Consider the following 16,326-nt stretch of genomic DNA (forward strand, 5'->3'; position numbering starts at 1 on the left):
TCAAATATTATTCATGTCCTTGTAAAACCATTCAAACGATCCATTAACCGATCGTACGGTCAGTCAATTTAATCCTTTTTTTTATACTTGTTTTGCTTCACTGCCTCGTTCTCGGTGCGGTGGTTCGGTGGCGAAAGGAGCTTCGTCATGCGGTGGTATCCTCGATCGCTGCTAGCGCTGATGTCCTACGCCCCAAAACGCAGGAACCGGTTCGTAGTGATCGTACCATGTTTAGGGCCTTATCGAGCGTTGAAATCTTTCGTAATTAGGAAAAGACGAAAAATGATGCCTTGAATCGGTGGTGTGACGGCGGACGGTGGTTGAAAACGAGCTTTTTTTTCGAAAAAGGATAGGTTAAGGATGAAGAGTAGAGCGAAAGAGCGGTGGAGAGAGAGAGAGGGAGAGAAAGAGGATGAAAAGTAAATAAACAAATAAGGCCAATGGAAAAATCTTCCTCAATCTAACCGGGAAAGGATTTTTCGTCTTTCTTTTTTTGCTCGGTCGAAATCCACTCCAAGATCATTTAACGTTTGAAGGAGGAGGTAAAAAAAAGGCACATGAAATCAAATACGTTCAAGCAGGGCTGACGCAGGAAGCGATAGCTCGGGTTGAGTTTTGTGTCTGTGTGTGTGTGTGTGTGTGTGAGACGAAGCAAAAAAAAAACACCAAGAAAAAACGAAATAAAATATTGAGTAAAATAATATTAGGGGTCGGTAATGTGAAATCTCGTCTCAGCAGAAGACCCACGAAATGGGTAAAAGGGTCTCCGGGACAGTTTACCGTAGGATCGTTCCAACTCGTATACTCTTTATCCTCGTCACGTTCGGTAATCGGAGATGGATGGATAATGAATTGTGTGGAAGCGTAAGGCCGAGATCCGTAAGGTCTTTGGTTGAGGACACTGAACAAAAAAAAACAACTCAAAAGAAAACAGGAGTTGACGGAGCCGTTGAAGGAGGTTGAAAAGTGAGGAGGAGGAGGAAAAAAAAACCCAACCCCCGAAAGGACCCTGAACAGGTCCTCGAGATCACTCGATAGATGGGGTTTAGTTGTTTTTTTTTCTCCTCCTCCTCGTGTGTGTACAGAAGGAGCCAACGAATGGTTCCGCTTCGAAACACTTGACGTGCGTTGCAGGGATTTCGGTGATTTAAATGGGAACCCACGACGCAAACGGGAAGGCCAGTAAGGATTGAAAGCAAACGCGGTGCGTTAAGATGCGAAGGAGAGACAGAAAAACAAAAGTAGAAAAATAGACACTGCGTTAGGATGTGAGGTTGGTTTGTCCCTTGCGATCACCCGGTACTGTGGTAAGTGCTTTGGACTTTGGAGCTGCTGGTCCGTGACGTACCCATATAGATGCACTTGCAACCCCAGGGTTCGTGTTCGTCGCTTTGGTACCGCGTATTTGTACTCGTTTCTTTAGCGATTATTTACGACATCACGCATCACCCGGCAGACAAGTGGTCGCAAACGTTCGGAGGATCGTTTTTCCTATGCAGGGGGGGGGATATATTTTCTTACAGCAGCGTTACATTCTTCCTAATCTCTGAAGGAAGCTGCGGAAATTTATTACAGTAGGCCGTTTGGTGTTTTTTTACCGTGTTACTGTTACAATGCACCATGAAATGACTGTTGCTTGTTTGTTGAAATTATCGCTCGGCTTGGCTGGCGGGAATCATATGTTTCGTTTCATATTTAGCAATAAATTTGTTAAATGTGACTGTTGGCTTAGGAACGAAGCGACTATCATCACGAGCGAGAGGATTTTATGTGCTTAAGGTATGATTTACATATGTAAACGAAAACTTCATTGGTGGTAAGGTGTATTATCGGGTTTTTGGTAAAGTTTTTTTTGTGAATAGGATGGATTAAAATCAAACATGATTTATGGACAGTTTCCGAGATCAACAGTGTTTGCAATATGACAGCTTATGAAGTTTATAGCACTAAATTCAAGCTAATTAATAAAAAAACCCTTAATTTGCCTTCAATTTAATTACTTACAAAATGTTTCTTGATGCTTTCCTTCAAAATTTTGTCCAAAATGTTAAATATAATATAAAAGCGAAGTTGACTCTACAACGTGGGAGTATAAACATTATGACATCAGGATCATCAGGATTATCATGCGACATACTCGAAAATTAGATACACTATAATTAGATATCTTACTACATGTGGAGCGGCCCGGTGGCATTATGGTAGCGGCACTGGTCTTCACACGAACGGACCGGACCAAAATCTCATCCGGACCCAATTCCTCGTAGCAAGGATTGACTATCCGGCTAAATGGGTAGAATAAGGTCTAGTAAGCCATAAATAAAAGGCAGGCATATGATCTAGTAGGTCGTTATGCCAAGAAGAGAGATAGAGAGAGAGATTAGATGGGTATAGTTTGTATGAATTTCTGTATTAAATTAATAATGTAACAACAAGAAAATTTATATTATTTAAGACCTATAGGTATGTATTTTTACTAAAAGTTGCGAACATAATATGCCTATTTTAAAAAGGTTTTATTTACTGTTAATCAGTCAATCCACAGCATATTGAGAGTTTCTACATAAACTGACAATTATACAAGGCTTTTGAGATGCATTGGTAAAACTGAATCCTTTTGAGGGTTTTATAGGAAGATTCAGTTAAAGTAACTTGGAGAGTTTAGACAAGTCCGATCTGCTCTCTGATCTGATCGCTTTTGAAGATGTAATGCATTTTATTTCTATATAGGCTGTCTGTTGGACATCGAATCGTCGGATCTATTCCGCTATTACCCTTTTCTAGCTTATTTGTTAAGTTGAAGTGGAATATGTAGAGGTAGATCTCAAATAATAATTTCGAACGCTGTCAAGATTTCCAAGGATTTCGAGTTCAGACGTCACAGTTAGCACCATTTCTTGATTCTTTTCAAGTTGAATTCGAATATGTAAAGGGTTCGACGGTTTGGGCAGTCCAGTGATATATTGGTAGCAGTCTTCACCGTTTTCAAATTCTCACATCACATTCCCCAGATCTTTAATCAAAAACTGAACTATATGGTCTTTAAATTTTCACAACTCACAATTAAACATACATTTTAAAATTTGGTTGAATAGTTATATGACAAAATGCTGTTGAAAATAAAATGATACCGAATATCACAACTAAGTATTTTTAATTACACGAAGTTGCTGGTATATATAGACTTACTTTAGCACTCTACACAGTACCTCGCACGGCAGGTCGGTATAAAGATCAGCCAGGAAAAGGGTAATACAACCAAATTTGTAGATAATCTACCGGTTTTCTGACCGTCTCTCGCCAACCTTCCGAGACGCCCACGTGCAAGCTGTACGTTAACGTGTGTTGCCTTTACTGCCCCATCCAACACGTTGGTCCACAACGTTGGACGACCACTCTCGATTCGATCCAACCGTAGCCAGCCGTACGCGTTGATTAACACCGCTGAAATGATCATATTAATTACTGGACCTGTTCGAGTGCGCAATCCACCCAATCGGCTAGCTCAGCCGGTTTGCGCCTTAAAGTCACGATCGCGGAAGCCTTTTGCGCCGTCGCTCCGGTGCGAACTCGATTGTAGATAAGTCACTCATGGAACAGGTCCATGATTGCTGCTGGCTCGTGAGGTTCATACGAGGTGTGTGTGTTTGGTTTTTTTGTTTGTAAATTCATCAAAGCCCTCCAAGTTCCGCTTCTCCTCAACATCCTAAAGTCGCGGTTCGTAATGTGTGTGGGGTTCGCTTGATGTTTGCTTACGGTTGTACTAGGGTTAGACTAACGGTTTTCGGGGTATGATCAAGAGATTTGGAAGGTTGACAGCGATCACATCTGTTCTGAGCACTTATAACGCAGACGTTTAATGAATTGCTCGTTTGAATCGAGCACTTTTCTGGGCAAACTTCCAGCTATGCTTCATTGCTGCAGTATGGGACGTAGCATTAATACTTTAGACATATAATGGGTAGGGTCAGTGTATAGAAAACCGCATCTACCTTCAATCAAATTACACTGTTCTGCAAAAACTTACCTCAGCAGTGGGCGAATCGTGCAGCTGGGACAAAACATAGACTCGCTTTTTTGCGGACATAGTCGCCGGTCATACGTTCCAGCCAGCCAAAGCTTTTCGTATGGGAACAGCAAGTCTTGCAGCTGCGCAGTTGAGCCTATAATTTTGCAGCCATGTTTTCCCTTTCGTTCGGCCACAATACGGGTATCCCCGGTGTAGTGTCTAATTTGATGGATCTAGGATTTTTTCTTCGTCGATCGGATAAATAATCAAACATCCAGGAAAAAAGGGCTGCGCTTGTTCTAATGTAGGAGATCACAAAGCGTTGACTCCGAGCTCAGTGGGATAGGAATTATGTTGGCGTCTTGGGAATAGAATTTCTGGTTTTTGCCATACCGGTCGTCGCCGTCGTTATGCATACACACCGTTGTCCAGCTGTCCAGCACCCTGGCGGGATCCTAGCAATCCCCGTGAGCTCTCCTGTAGCGCTTTGCGCTTGTAACATCGGTTCGTGGTACAAGACGCAAATCAAGCTTACAAAGATTGTGCCTCGATTGAATCGATGAAGGCGCACCGCTTGAATGCACTTCTGCGGTAACTGCTGCAACAGACAGCCGTCGCCCGGACACACCAGTCGTTACGGGCTCCGCAGTGCATTGGGCTATTTCCTGCCATACATGCAACATGCACTCCCGGTGGTGGTGCCATTACGTACGGTAAAAAGCGAAAGTGTAACTGCATGTGCGTTTTAGGTTCAGCAATTTATGGGCCAACGTTTATTTATAACGCCCGTTTTGCCACGCACCGCACATATTGGCACGGCTGGAATCGTTAATGGTTTTCCTGTTTCGTGTCACCGAATGGGTTAAACGTAGGGTTTTTGGTTTTTTTTCTTCTATTTTTATAAGGTTTTAGGTGTGTTTCCTGCATAATCGCATAGCATAGCATGATCCATGAACGATCGTATTATTTTACATATTTTTTTTTATAATGGAAGGCGAGCTTTACCGGGGGAATTTAAACTGAACGTTTGCAATATATTCATACCATTAATCACCGATTACAAAACCATTTTAACTCAGGAATGCATTAACTAATGCTGGTAGAGTTGAACTATAACAAAATAAACCTTAAATGTTGTATTAAAAGTTAGAACACCACTTAGATGAAGTATAATATTTCATGCTAACTTCGTCAATTATCGAACACTCCAGTTTATTGTGAGTAATACTATTCTTTATTATCTGCATTTATGTGTGTGCGTGTCTTCTATTGTTTCTGTAGGCTCAATGGTCTAGGGGTATGATTTTCGCTTCGGGTGCGAGAGGTCCCGGGTTCAAATCCCGGTTGAGCCCTCGCTATTTTATAGCAAAGGAAGAGAAGCTTTTGTAGAGGTGCCTTTCTTTATTGTGACTGATGTCTTTCGATGCTGGTGTCTGGGTGTGCGTGTGCCTTCTATTGTTTCTGTAGGCTCAATGGTCTAGGGGTATGATTTTCGCTTCGGGTGCGAGAGGTCCCGGGTTCAAATCCCGGTTGAGCCCTCGTTATTTTATAGCAAAGGAAGAGAAGCTTTTGTAGAGGTGCCTTTCTTTATTGTGACTGATGTCATTCGATACTGTTGTCTGGGTTTGTGTGGGTCTTCTATTGTTTCTGAAGGCTCAATGGTCTAGGGGTATGATTCTCGCTTTGGGTGCGAGAGGTCCCGGGTTCAAATCCCGGTTGAGCCCTCGTTATTTTATAGCAAAGTAATAAAAGCTATTGCAGAGGACACTTTTCCTTATTGTGACTGATGTCATTCGGTGCTGTTGTCTGGGTGTGTGTGTGGCTTCTATTGTTTCTGTAGGCTCAATGGTCTAGGGGTATGATTCTCGCTTTGGGTGCGAGAGGTCCCGGGTTCAAATCCCGGTTGAGCCCTCGCTATTTTATAGCAAAGGAAGAGAAGCTTTTGTAGCGGACGCTTTTCCTTATTGTGACTTGTGTTAATCGATGCTGTTGTCTGGGTGTGTGTGGCTTCTATTGTTTCTGTAGGCTCAATGGTCTAGGGGTATGATTTTCGCTTCGGGTGCGAGAGGTCCCGGGTTCAAATCCCGGTTGAGCCCTCGTTATTTTATAGCAAAGGAAGAGAAGCTTTTGTAGAGGTGCCTTTCTTTATTGTGACTGATGTCATTCGATACTGTTGTCTGGGTTTGTGTGGGTCTTCTATTGTTTCTGAAGGCTCAATGGTCTAGGGGTATGATTCTCGCTTTGGGTGCGAGAGGTCCCGGGTTCAAATCCCGGTTGAGCCCTCGTTATTTTATAGCAAAGTAATAAAAGCTATTGCAGAGGACACTTTTCCTTATTGTGACTGATGTCATTCGATGCTGTTGTCTGGGTGTGTGTGTGGCTTCTATTGTTTCTGTAGGCTCAATGGTCTAGGGGTATGATTCTCGCTTTGGGTGCGAGAGGTCCCGGGTTCAAATCCCGGTTGAGCCCTCGCTATTTTATAGCAAAGGAAGAGAAGCTCTTGTAGAGGACGCTTTTCCTTATTGTGACTGGTGTCTTTCGATGCTGTTGTCTGGGTGTGTGTGTGGCTTCTATTGTTTCTGTAGGCTCAATGGTCTAGGGGTATGATTTTTGCTTCGGGTGCGAGAGGTCCCGGGTTCAAATCCCGGTTGAGCCCTCGCTATTTTATAGCAAAGGAAGAGAAGCTATTGCAGAGGACACTTTTCCTTATTGTGACTGGTGTTAATCGATGCTGGTGTCTGGGTGTGTGTGTGCCTTCTATTGTTTCTGTAGGCTCAATGGTCTAGGGGTATGATTTTCGCTTCGGGTGCGAGAGGTCCCGGGTTCAAATCCCGGTTGAGCCCTCGTTATTTTATAGCAAAGGAAGAGAAGCTCTTGTAGAGGACGCTTTTCTTTATTGTGACTGGTGTTAATCGATGCTGGTGTCTGGGTGTGTGTGCCTTCTATTGTTTCTGTAGGCTCAATGGTCTAGGGGTATGATTCTCGCTTCGGGTGCGAGAGGTCCCGGGTTCAAATCCCGGTTGAGCCCTCGTTATTTTATAGCAAAGAAAGAGAAGCTATTGCAGAGGACACTTTTCCTTATTGTGACTGGTGTTAATCGATGCTGGTGTCTGGGTGTGTGTGTGCCTTCTATTGTTTCTGTAGGCTCAATGGTCTAGGGGTATGATTCTCGCTTTGGGTGCGAGAGGTCCCGGGTTCAAATCCCGGTTGAGCCCTCGTTATTTTATAGCAAAGGAAGAGAAGCTCTTGCAGAGGACACCTTTCCTTATTGTGGCTGGTGTCTTTAGATGCTGGTGTCTAGGTTTGTGTGTGGTTTCTATTGTTTCTGTAGGCTCAATGGTCTAGGGGTATGATTCTCGCTTTGGGTGCGAGAGGTCCCGGGTTCAAATCCCGGTTGAGCCCTCGCTATTTTATAGCAAAGGAAGAGAAGCTTTTGTAGAGGACACTTTTCCTTATTGTGACTGGTGTTAATCGATGCTGTTGTCTGGGTGTGTGTGGCTTCTATTGTTTCTGTAGGCTCAATGGTCTAGGGGTATGATTCTCGCTTCGGGTGCGAGAGGTCCCGGGTTCAAATCCCGGTTGAGCCCTCGCTATTTTATAGCAAAGGAAGAGAAGCTCTTGTAGAGGACGCTTTTCCTTATTGTGACTTGTGTTAATCGATGCTGGTGTCTGCGTGTGTGTGTGGCTTCTATTGTTTCTGTAGGCTCAATGGTCTAGGGGTATGATACTCGCTTCGGGTGCGAGAGGTCCCGGGTTCAAATCCCGATTGAGCCCTCGTTATTTTATAGCAAAGGAAGAGAAGCTCTTGTAAAGGACGCTTTTCTTTATTGTGACTGGTGTTAATCGATGCTGGTGTCTGGGTGTGTGTGTGCCTTCTATTGTTTCTGTGGGCTCAATGGTGTAGGGGTATGATTCTCGCTTCGGGTGCGAGAGGTCCCGGGTTCAAATCCCGGTTGAGCCCTCGTTATTTTATAGCAAAGGAAGAGAAGCTCTTGTAGACGACGCTTTTCCTTATTGTGACTGGTGTCATTCGATATTGGTGTCTGGGTGTGTGTGTGCCTTCTATTGTTTCTGTAGGCTCAATGGTCTAGGGGTATGATTCTCGCTTTGGGTGCGAGAGGTCCCGGGTTCAAATCCCGGTTGAGCCCTCGCTATTTTATAGCAAAGGAAGAGAAGCTTTTGTAGAGGTGCCTTTCTTTATTGTGACTGATGTCATTCGATACTGTTGTCTGGGTTTGTGTGTGTCTTCTATTGTTTCTGTAGGCTCAATGGTCTAGGGGTATGATTCTCGCTTTGGGTGCGAGAGGTCCCGGGTTCAAATCCCGGTTGAGCCCTCGCTATTTTATAGCAAAGGAAGAGTAGCTCTTGTAGAGGACGCTTTTCTTTATTGTGACTGATGTCTTTCGATGCTGGTGTCTGGGTGTGTGTGTGGCTTCTATTGTTTCTGTAGGCTCAATGGTCTAGGGGTATGATTCTCGCTTTGGGTGCGAGAGGTCCCGGGTTCAAATCCCGGTTGAGCCCTCGCTATTTTATAGCAAAGGAAGAGAAGCTTTTGTAGAGGTGCCTTTCTTTATTGTGACTGATGTCATTCGATACTGCTGTCTGGGTTTGTGTGTGTCTTCTATTGTTTCTGTAGGCTCAATGGTCTAGGGGTATGATTCTCGCTTTGGGTGCGAGAGGTCCCGGGTTCAAATCCCAGTTGAGCCCTCGTTATTTTATAGCTAAGTAATAAAAGCTATTGCAGAGGACACTTTTCCTTATTGTGCCTGGTGTTAATCGATGCTGTTGTCTGGGTGTGTGTGTGGCTTCTATTGTTTCTGTAGGCTCAATGGTCTAGGGGTATGATTCTCGCTTTGGGTGCGAGAGGTCCCGGGTTCAAATCCCGGTTGAGCCCTCGCTATTTTATAGCAAAGGAAGAGAAGCTTTTGTAGCGGACGCTTTTCTTTATTGTGACTGGTGTTAATCGATGCTGGTGTCTGGGTGTGTGTGTGTCTTCTATTGTTTCTGTAGGCTCAATGGTCTAGGGGTATGATTTTCGCTTCGGGTGCGAGAGGTCCCGGGTTCAAATCCCGGTTGAGCCCTCGTTATTTTATAGCAAAGTAATAAAAGCTATTGCAGAGGACACTTTTCCTTATTGTGACTGATGTCATTCGATACTGTTGTCTGGGTTTGTGTGGATCTTCTATTGTTTCTGAAGGCTCAATGGTCTAGGGGTATGATTCTCGCTTTGGGTGCGAGAGGTCCCGGGTTCAAATCCCGGTTGAGCCCTCGTTATTTTATAGCAAAGGAAGAGAAGCTCTTGTAGAGGACGCTTTTCCTTATTGTGACTGGTGTTAATCGATGCTGGTGTCTGGGTGTGTGTGTGTGTGTGGCTTCTATTGTTTCTGTAGGCTCAATCGTCTCCTGTCTCCTGTCGGTCCTGTCGGTCCTGTCGTGTGAAGACCGACACCGTGATCACCCGATGTTTTGTAATAGTATTTGCAAAACTGATAATACTTCTGTATGAATATGGGACAGTTTGTTTGAATATTTGCTGTTCATACGTCAAAATTAACTTCTTGAGAACAGACCACGATTCCTAGTGGAAAAGTGCTTGTGGATTTTCCAGTTCTCGATGTCAGCAACGTAAATCGACACACGGAACTGTCGTAGAGTGTTTTGTTAAAAAAATCCATCGTTCTATCCATCGTTCTTCTTTGCGGTTATCTTCGCTTTGTGGGGGTCTTTTCTGCCGATCGGGCGGCAAATATGTCCCTCCATGAGCTGTCAACGTGGTCTTCCGTTTGAGTCCGTCATTCATGAAAACAAGCCGTTGAAGAACGCGTCTCGTTTGTCGCATTTATGTGTTCAACGTTTTTTTTTTGCTCACTCACATCGTCGCTTCAAAATGGCTCGGAATCGTTTTGTGACGCGGCAGGAGAGCGTTGTATTTATTTTCCATCTTGCTTCTTTGAAAGGTTTTGATGATGGCCGGTTTGCTTGCACGGTTTGCTGCTTGCTTTTTCTGCTGTGTGCGAGAACGCTAAAGAATGTGTATTTATGGGTTGGGTAAAGCTGTTCTCCTGAAAATAAACATACGATGAAGAGAGTTCCTAACGAGTTCCGCCTTTGCCAACGTAGACTGTTAATGCCAGGGACTGTTTGGAAGGTTCTGTTTGAGCAAATGGTTCTTTAAAGTGTCGTCGGAAAATATTACCCCCAATGTACGGGAGTTTAGATGAGCAGTGTCTTGTGTGGTAATGTTCATTAGAATAAAAAAGGAAAACATTTTAAATATTGTTAATATTTTCTTTCACTTTTATGCACTTTTCGGTACGTGTTCTCTCAGTGTGCTTGCTTTGTTTCCTGTTTGTTCCAAGGGTTTTCATAAATCGGTGATGTTTCCTGTCCTTTTTTACAATATTACGCTTATATGATCTGGGAGATGCCCCTTTATTCTTGCTGTTTTTGTAAGTCTTTTAGAACCCAAAATTTGAAAGTCGTACTTTCAGTTTAAAACAATCTGAAAACTCCGAACAGGTTGTGAAGAAAAATTATGCCACAGAATGCATCCGCAGACGAACGATCTCGTGTATCCCCGAGGAGTCGGTACGGCGAGAAAGGAATGCATAAATAATTATGATTAATCAAGGCTTGCGGAATGGTTGCAGCAAACAACAAAGGAGCCTAACCATCATGTTGGTCACGAAAGGGTCTTCCATCACGAACCGCGCCGTGGCCGAACAACAAAATAAAGCAAAATGCACACATCCTGTTGTCGAATGATTGTACCCAATGAATGATCGTCTTTTCGTCTCCCGGTGTCTTTTTGGCTGTAAAAGAGTTATTGGAACTTTAAAAACAAACAAGCAAAACAGCAACTTCCTAACCATGGCTGATATCTTTGTCATGTTAATAACTTTAAGAAACAGTCAATGTAAATCAAATAACGTTTTGAGCGAAGGTTTCCAAATAAAACCGAACCGAACATCTCGCTGATCCGATCTTCAATTGACGAATTAATCAAGCGTATAACCCGCGTGCAGATGAATATAACATCGCTGGATGAATGATTGCACCGGCGTCGGAAGGGTGTGCACTTGGGAACTGCCTGCAGAGATGCGACACTAAACCTCTGACGTTGTACGACAGACGGCTGGTGTTAAATAAAGATCAATTTATTTTAAATTCGTACCACCACCACGATCATGGTTACGCTTTTGCAAGGCAGCAGTGTGCTGCATCGCGGTTTACCCGCGGTTCTTTGGAACACAGTTTGGAGTAAAAGTTCTGCCATGCGTTGGGACCTTAAGCTACTACCCAACAGATACACCCGCGTCTCCGCGGTTCTTACACGATTCGACAACCCGCAATGGGTCACATGAACGATCTGCGTTCTGGTCGTTTGAGGTAATCAAAGCCAAACCACCGAACCGGGTGATCCACATTCGTTCGACGGTTTACGTTGGGTATGGTTTCCCCCGGGGGGTTGGGAAAGACACACATTGAATGACTAAATTAGCCCATCAGGTCCCAAAGATCGTGGTTTATTCGTTTGCTTCTTCGGACCAATTTAGACTAATTTAAAAATATGAAACAATAATAGCGCTAACTGTCTGTGGCTATTCGATCTGTTTCGCTGCTTGCCATTTTGTTTTTGTTTTATCGTGGGTTTCGCTCTCGGGTGTCTCTTGGGAAGATCGTCCCCGCTCTTGCGGCTGGTGACAATGTTCGAATAACAGATCGTGTGGACCATTTTATCGTGAGCTTGTACGCTATGGATTTTAATTATCCACAATTAGGCTGTCGCCTGGCGTTTAGATTGGCTTTTTTCTTCTTTATATTTCTTTGTCGTGTGACGGGAGAACAGCTTTACGCTTCATTAGCATTTAGGTATTCTTGCTTTCGGATGCTTCATAATTGATTTTTCGATTGTTCTGAAGGTGTTTAAGCGGTTCTGGTCATAAGTTGGTAATGCTAAACTTATATATTCTGAGTAAAATGATAAAAAATTAACCTACCTATAAGACTACGTAAACAAGATGTTGAGATCTCTAAACGTTTTATTCATTTATTTATTCTCTTCAAAGCTGAAAGTGATAGGAAAGTGATTCGATTTTCACCAAACGTCGAATGTTGTCTAGATGACGGAGTCTAGAGTCTGAGTTTGACTGTCAAATTAAAAAACACTGTTCCAATAATTGTTCTAAAACAGGCTTTTTCGAGTAGAACCACCTCTGGAACTCTCTCAGAAATCAAGAGTCTTAGATCTCCAATTAGACTCTTTAAAAAATACATACACCTTTAGCTAAATAGACAATCCTTGCAGAGGCTACAGTCAGTATAGCTCCTCTTGCCATTCTAGCTGATACTGTGTGTCGCACCATGGACAGTAATACGCTTCAGATATCCGGTAAACGGACAACTGAAAGAATACCAACACCTTATACATATGCGAACGGCATCTCATAGTCAACGGCACGGTTGTAACTTGTCTGCGAGGTAGAATTGGAGATGAACATCCCCATTCATGCATCACACAGTTTGGAGGATGACCGTCAGAGATCAGGGGAGGTACGGCCAATGAATATGCTGAATACGTGAGGCGACAAACATATCGCGTCACATCAAACGAAACTGTGGCTGTGTTTTACAGCTACGGTCTAATCCCTCCCGACCGGATCTGCGTTCCGTCTGGAAAGGTGTTGAATTAATTCTAAACGACCACAGCCGTCCGAGAGGGACAAGATGCTGGCGCTGAATGTATAAGTGATAATTTACAAACTGTATGTTTTACTGTTAATGTTTGTGCCGCCGGTTTGTGGTGATCGTACAAAACAAAACAAACATGGTCGCGTAGCATATGCAGCACGGCGTTAAGAACCATCGCTCCTCTTTTCTTCATATTTCACTATCTCACTATACGTTGAAAAGACTCGCGCGTCAAATGAATAATGGTCCGCCTAAAGAGCCTGCCCGACGACACGAATTTACGTTGCTGTTGAAAGTTGAGGTTGGAAAACAAATGGCTGCCCCGAAGAAACAAAACCCCAATCGCCGGATGATCATCGGTCTCAACTGTCAAAGTTCGACGCACGTGGACGTGCCGGGCATCAGATGTCAAAAAAATCGGACAAAAAATAGGTCCAGGTTGCGTGTGTGTAATTTCGGGGACGGGGACCTAGGGCACGGGAAGGGACTGCGCGGGACTGACCTCGAACGTTAGATTTGGGTGTCATACGCGTGGCAGCCTCGTGCGCGCACTACCTCCGCAGCGGTCCGGGGGCCTTGCTCCGGTATCTGGTTGATTCGACACACCGATCCGCCATCGGTTCCTGCGGGTGTTCGAAATGGTTCGTGGCTGGTGTTTGGGTATTGGAGAGCCTCCAGTGTTTGGACAAGTTTACGGTTGTTTCGTTTCTTCGTTTATTTTTTGCGCAAAAAAACTTGTTCAAACATTACCCAAACGTCGCCGAACGATGCGATCGGTCGGATCGAGTTTGGTTAGGCTCAGGGTCTTCTGCACAGGGGGAAGATTAAGCGAAGAAAAGCAAGAAGCACGAACAGAAGAATGAAAAAAAAAACACACTCCATCCCACAGCACCACGGAGATTGTAGGATTCCGGGGACGCAAATTGTGCAAACATTAGGCCGCAACGAATGCATAATATATGTATTGCAGAGTTAATAAACTGCCGTATCGACCGTTCGCATTATCGCATCGGTGCGGCGCTGGGGGCAACAGCAATGGTTTACCGACCCCGTGTCGTCCTCGCACAGGAAGTGCGTCGTCGTCAACAACAATCGCCTATCGACACGGAATGATGCATAGAGCGAGCAGAAACTACGAAAGAAGTTGGTTTTGTTGTTTGCTTAGGTGTTTTTATATATTTAGATTCGTGCGTTTAAGCCCGCAATAACACGTAAGAACTGTGATATTATTTGGCAACGAATGGAAGATAAGCTTGAGTTAGGGGGAAAAATACACACACAGACGCTGGTTTAAGCAAATAAACAGCATGAAGGTTGAAATACGAACTGTTTTTCGAAAAAAAAAAACAGGCTTGTTTGCTGGTGCTGATATGGTCCAAGAAAGGCGTTAAATATATTCTGTAGTTTGGAACTTTGGAAATTTGAAACAAACAATGCATCGAGAGTTCCTTTCTGAGAGCAAAATATGCAAGTTGAAGTTAAATGATTTATCTCTACTTATAGCTGATATAGTGATGATCTATCTTTGGAGCTCTCGATCGATGAGATAACAGATGATAATACCTTGTGGTTTAAAAATATCTTAATCCTAGCTATTGTAAACCTTCAAGCTACCTAATACAACATGAAATCGTTAGATTATCTTAGGAGTTCTGAAGCAAATTGTACTGAATTCTATCTCAACTAAGATTGAAGTGATTGAAGTATTCCGAGGATTTTCAGCACAAACTTCATGTCGACTCTTAAAGAATCAATCAGAATCAGCGGAGCCTGCTGTGTGAGCCAATATTATGAGCCAACTGGAGTTCTGAAGCAATTTACTGAATTCTATCTCAGCTAAGTTTTAAGTGTTTGAAGTAATATTCCGAGGATTTTCGGCATAAACTACATGTCGTCTCTTAAAGAATCAATCAGAATCAGCGGAGCCTGCTGTCTGAGCCAATATTATGCAAGTATAGACTGTTTTGCAAGTATAGACCACATATATGGAACTGGAGTTCTAAAGCAAATATACTGAATTCTATCTCAGCTAAGTTTTAAGCGGTTCAATTAATGTTCTGAGGAATTTCGGCATAAACTACATGTCGTCTCTTAAAGAATCAATCAGAATCAGCGGAGCCTGCTGTCTGAGCCAATATTATGAAAGTATAGACCACATATATGGAACAGGAGTTCTGAAGCAATTACACTGAATTCTATCTCAGCTGAATTTGAAGTGGTTGAAGTAGTATTCGGAGGATTTTCAGCACAAACTACATGTCTACTCTTAAAGAATCGTGACTATTTTAATCGAAGGTATTACTAGATATAGACTTTTTATGTTTCGCAGAAGAAAGCATTGCTGAGGTAGAGTGCGTTGGCTTGTGCATCTATCTGAGCCAATATCTTCACTCTTTGCAAGTATAGACCACATATATGATATAGGAGGACATTCAATATTTGAAACCACTATTAGACGAACAGCTGAGAATTAAAGCTTTTGTTGACGAAGTTGTAATAAATACATCACTCCATCGATCTCTAGTTAGATCATCGATATTGTAGTTCCATCACAGATTTGGCAAGAATTAAGGTTTTTTAAATTCAGGAAATTTTATATATTGTTTAAGAGATCACAAGAATACCTATTTTATAGTCTAGAATACCTAGATACGGAAAAAATTCTTTAAAATTAAAATATCAAGCATGCTTTCCAGACACCTTTGAAGCTGTTTTGATAGGGATTGCAATGCTCACCTTGGCGGAAGCAATGTCCCATTCAAGTAGTACAGTGGGCGAGCGTTACGTACAGCGAGGGTAAGAGAATTTGCACCGTAGCTTCCGCAGCAAAGCAATCCAACATTTCGATTCCCATGCATACAATAAATAAATAATATTTATAACACTCGACAGTCCTCTAGGTCTGGTTTGGTAAGGTGTCTCGCGTCCGTCAATAATTAGAGCGTGACCACAAAAACCGCAGTTGCGGCAGGGGCGCTTGGCTTTCACTTTCACCTCTTTCCCAATTCAGTGAGCATTTCATTTTACACACTGTTTTTTTATGACCTTTTCGTAACGATTTCTCGTTTGCAGATTTGACCTGCCCGCCGCGCCCGGTAGTTTGCAGCAGCATATTTCCATTGTTTTTACATGTTGAACCGGAAGGTTTTTCGCATGGTGGAATGAACCCTCTTCAAATACTGCATTCGTCAGACGAGAAATGCAAAAACGACGATGAACCAAGGCAGTTCATTTGGGGAAAGACCTATGTAAATGCAGGTTGGGTCAGATAGGCGGTAAGTAGTTCTTAAAAATAAACTTATTAGCTGTTCATTTAAAATCGCTCATAAGTAAGCGCTTTTTGCCCGGGCGGTGGTTCATTGTTTAGAAATGGTTTCTTGCATAATGACGAGATAAAATGGCCATCAAGATGTTATTTGAACGCACTTGCATCAAGAGTCAACGTGCGCTCTTGGGTGCACGTCGAGTTTAGATCGACGATAGGCAACCGGGCCCGTCAGGTTTTAAGTTCGTCTCCGTAGTGGACTTTGTTACAGCGCTCACTACACTTTTCCGGCGTGAGATTTAATGAACCATTCGCAGCTTTTCTCGTTTGCATTCGAAACCAAGTGACACACAATGGGTGT

At 43.2% G+C, this 16,326-nt stretch overlaps 1 protein-coding gene and 22 non-coding genes across 23 annotated transcripts in view; all 23 read left to right on the plus strand.

The window, feature by feature from the left end:
- Nucleotides 1-15,972, plus strand: part of LOC128299305 (uncharacterized) — a 37,133-nt gene extending 21,161 nt beyond the window's left edge. The window contains exon 3 of the mRNA XM_053035227.1: nucleotides 15,773-15,972. Within this exon, the coding sequence (XP_052891187.1) occupies nucleotides 15,773-15,972 (200 nt within the window). The remainder of the gene's footprint in view (nucleotides 1-15,772) is intronic.
- On the plus strand, nucleotides 5,290-5,361 carry Trnap-cgg (transfer RNA proline (anticodon CGG)). Its single transcript has one exon. It is a non-coding gene; the product is annotated as a tRNA-Pro (tRNA).
- On the plus strand, nucleotides 5,476-5,547 carry Trnap-cgg (transfer RNA proline (anticodon CGG)). Its single transcript has one exon. It is a non-coding gene; the product is annotated as a tRNA-Pro (tRNA).
- Trnap-ugg (transfer RNA proline (anticodon UGG)) lies at nucleotides 5,662-5,733 on the plus strand. Its single transcript has one exon. It is a non-coding gene; the product is annotated as a tRNA-Pro (tRNA).
- On the plus strand, nucleotides 5,849-5,920 carry Trnap-ugg (transfer RNA proline (anticodon UGG)). Its single transcript has one exon. It is a non-coding gene; the product is annotated as a tRNA-Pro (tRNA).
- Trnap-cgg (transfer RNA proline (anticodon CGG)) lies at nucleotides 6,034-6,105 on the plus strand. The gene has a single exon. It is a non-coding gene; the product is annotated as a tRNA-Pro (tRNA).
- Trnap-ugg (transfer RNA proline (anticodon UGG)) lies at nucleotides 6,220-6,291 on the plus strand. The gene has a single exon. It is a non-coding gene; the product is annotated as a tRNA-Pro (tRNA).
- Trnap-ugg (transfer RNA proline (anticodon UGG)) lies at nucleotides 6,407-6,478 on the plus strand. Its single transcript has one exon. It is a non-coding gene; the product is annotated as a tRNA-Pro (tRNA).
- Nucleotides 6,594-6,665, plus strand: Trnap-cgg (transfer RNA proline (anticodon CGG)). Its single transcript has one exon. It is a non-coding gene; the product is annotated as a tRNA-Pro (tRNA).
- On the plus strand, nucleotides 6,781-6,852 carry Trnap-cgg (transfer RNA proline (anticodon CGG)). The gene has a single exon. It is a non-coding gene; the product is annotated as a tRNA-Pro (tRNA).
- Trnap-cgg (transfer RNA proline (anticodon CGG)) lies at nucleotides 6,966-7,037 on the plus strand. The gene has a single exon. It is a non-coding gene; the product is annotated as a tRNA-Pro (tRNA).
- Nucleotides 7,153-7,224, plus strand: Trnap-ugg (transfer RNA proline (anticodon UGG)). Its single transcript has one exon. It is a non-coding gene; the product is annotated as a tRNA-Pro (tRNA).
- Nucleotides 7,340-7,411, plus strand: Trnap-ugg (transfer RNA proline (anticodon UGG)). The gene has a single exon. It is a non-coding gene; the product is annotated as a tRNA-Pro (tRNA).
- Trnap-cgg (transfer RNA proline (anticodon CGG)) lies at nucleotides 7,525-7,596 on the plus strand. Its single transcript has one exon. It is a non-coding gene; the product is annotated as a tRNA-Pro (tRNA).
- Nucleotides 7,712-7,783, plus strand: Trnap-cgg (transfer RNA proline (anticodon CGG)). The gene has a single exon. It is a non-coding gene; the product is annotated as a tRNA-Pro (tRNA).
- On the plus strand, nucleotides 7,899-7,970 carry Trnap-cgg (transfer RNA proline (anticodon CGG)). The gene has a single exon. It is a non-coding gene; the product is annotated as a tRNA-Pro (tRNA).
- Nucleotides 8,086-8,157, plus strand: Trnap-ugg (transfer RNA proline (anticodon UGG)). Its single transcript has one exon. It is a non-coding gene; the product is annotated as a tRNA-Pro (tRNA).
- Trnap-ugg (transfer RNA proline (anticodon UGG)) lies at nucleotides 8,272-8,343 on the plus strand. Its single transcript has one exon. It is a non-coding gene; the product is annotated as a tRNA-Pro (tRNA).
- Trnap-ugg (transfer RNA proline (anticodon UGG)) lies at nucleotides 8,459-8,530 on the plus strand. Its single transcript has one exon. It is a non-coding gene; the product is annotated as a tRNA-Pro (tRNA).
- Nucleotides 8,645-8,716, plus strand: Trnap-ugg (transfer RNA proline (anticodon UGG)). The gene has a single exon. It is a non-coding gene; the product is annotated as a tRNA-Pro (tRNA).
- Trnap-ugg (transfer RNA proline (anticodon UGG)) lies at nucleotides 8,832-8,903 on the plus strand. The gene has a single exon. It is a non-coding gene; the product is annotated as a tRNA-Pro (tRNA).
- On the plus strand, nucleotides 9,019-9,090 carry Trnap-cgg (transfer RNA proline (anticodon CGG)). Its single transcript has one exon. It is a non-coding gene; the product is annotated as a tRNA-Pro (tRNA).
- Trnap-ugg (transfer RNA proline (anticodon UGG)) lies at nucleotides 9,206-9,277 on the plus strand. The gene has a single exon. It is a non-coding gene; the product is annotated as a tRNA-Pro (tRNA).
- Nucleotides 15,973-16,326: the final 354 nt, after the last annotated feature.

The sequence above is a fragment of the Anopheles moucheti genome, chromosome 2, assembly GCF_943734755.1.
Source record: "Anopheles moucheti chromosome 2, idAnoMoucSN_F20_07, whole genome shotgun sequence".
NCBI lineage: Eukaryota > Metazoa > Arthropoda > Insecta > Diptera > Culicidae > Anopheles > Anopheles moucheti.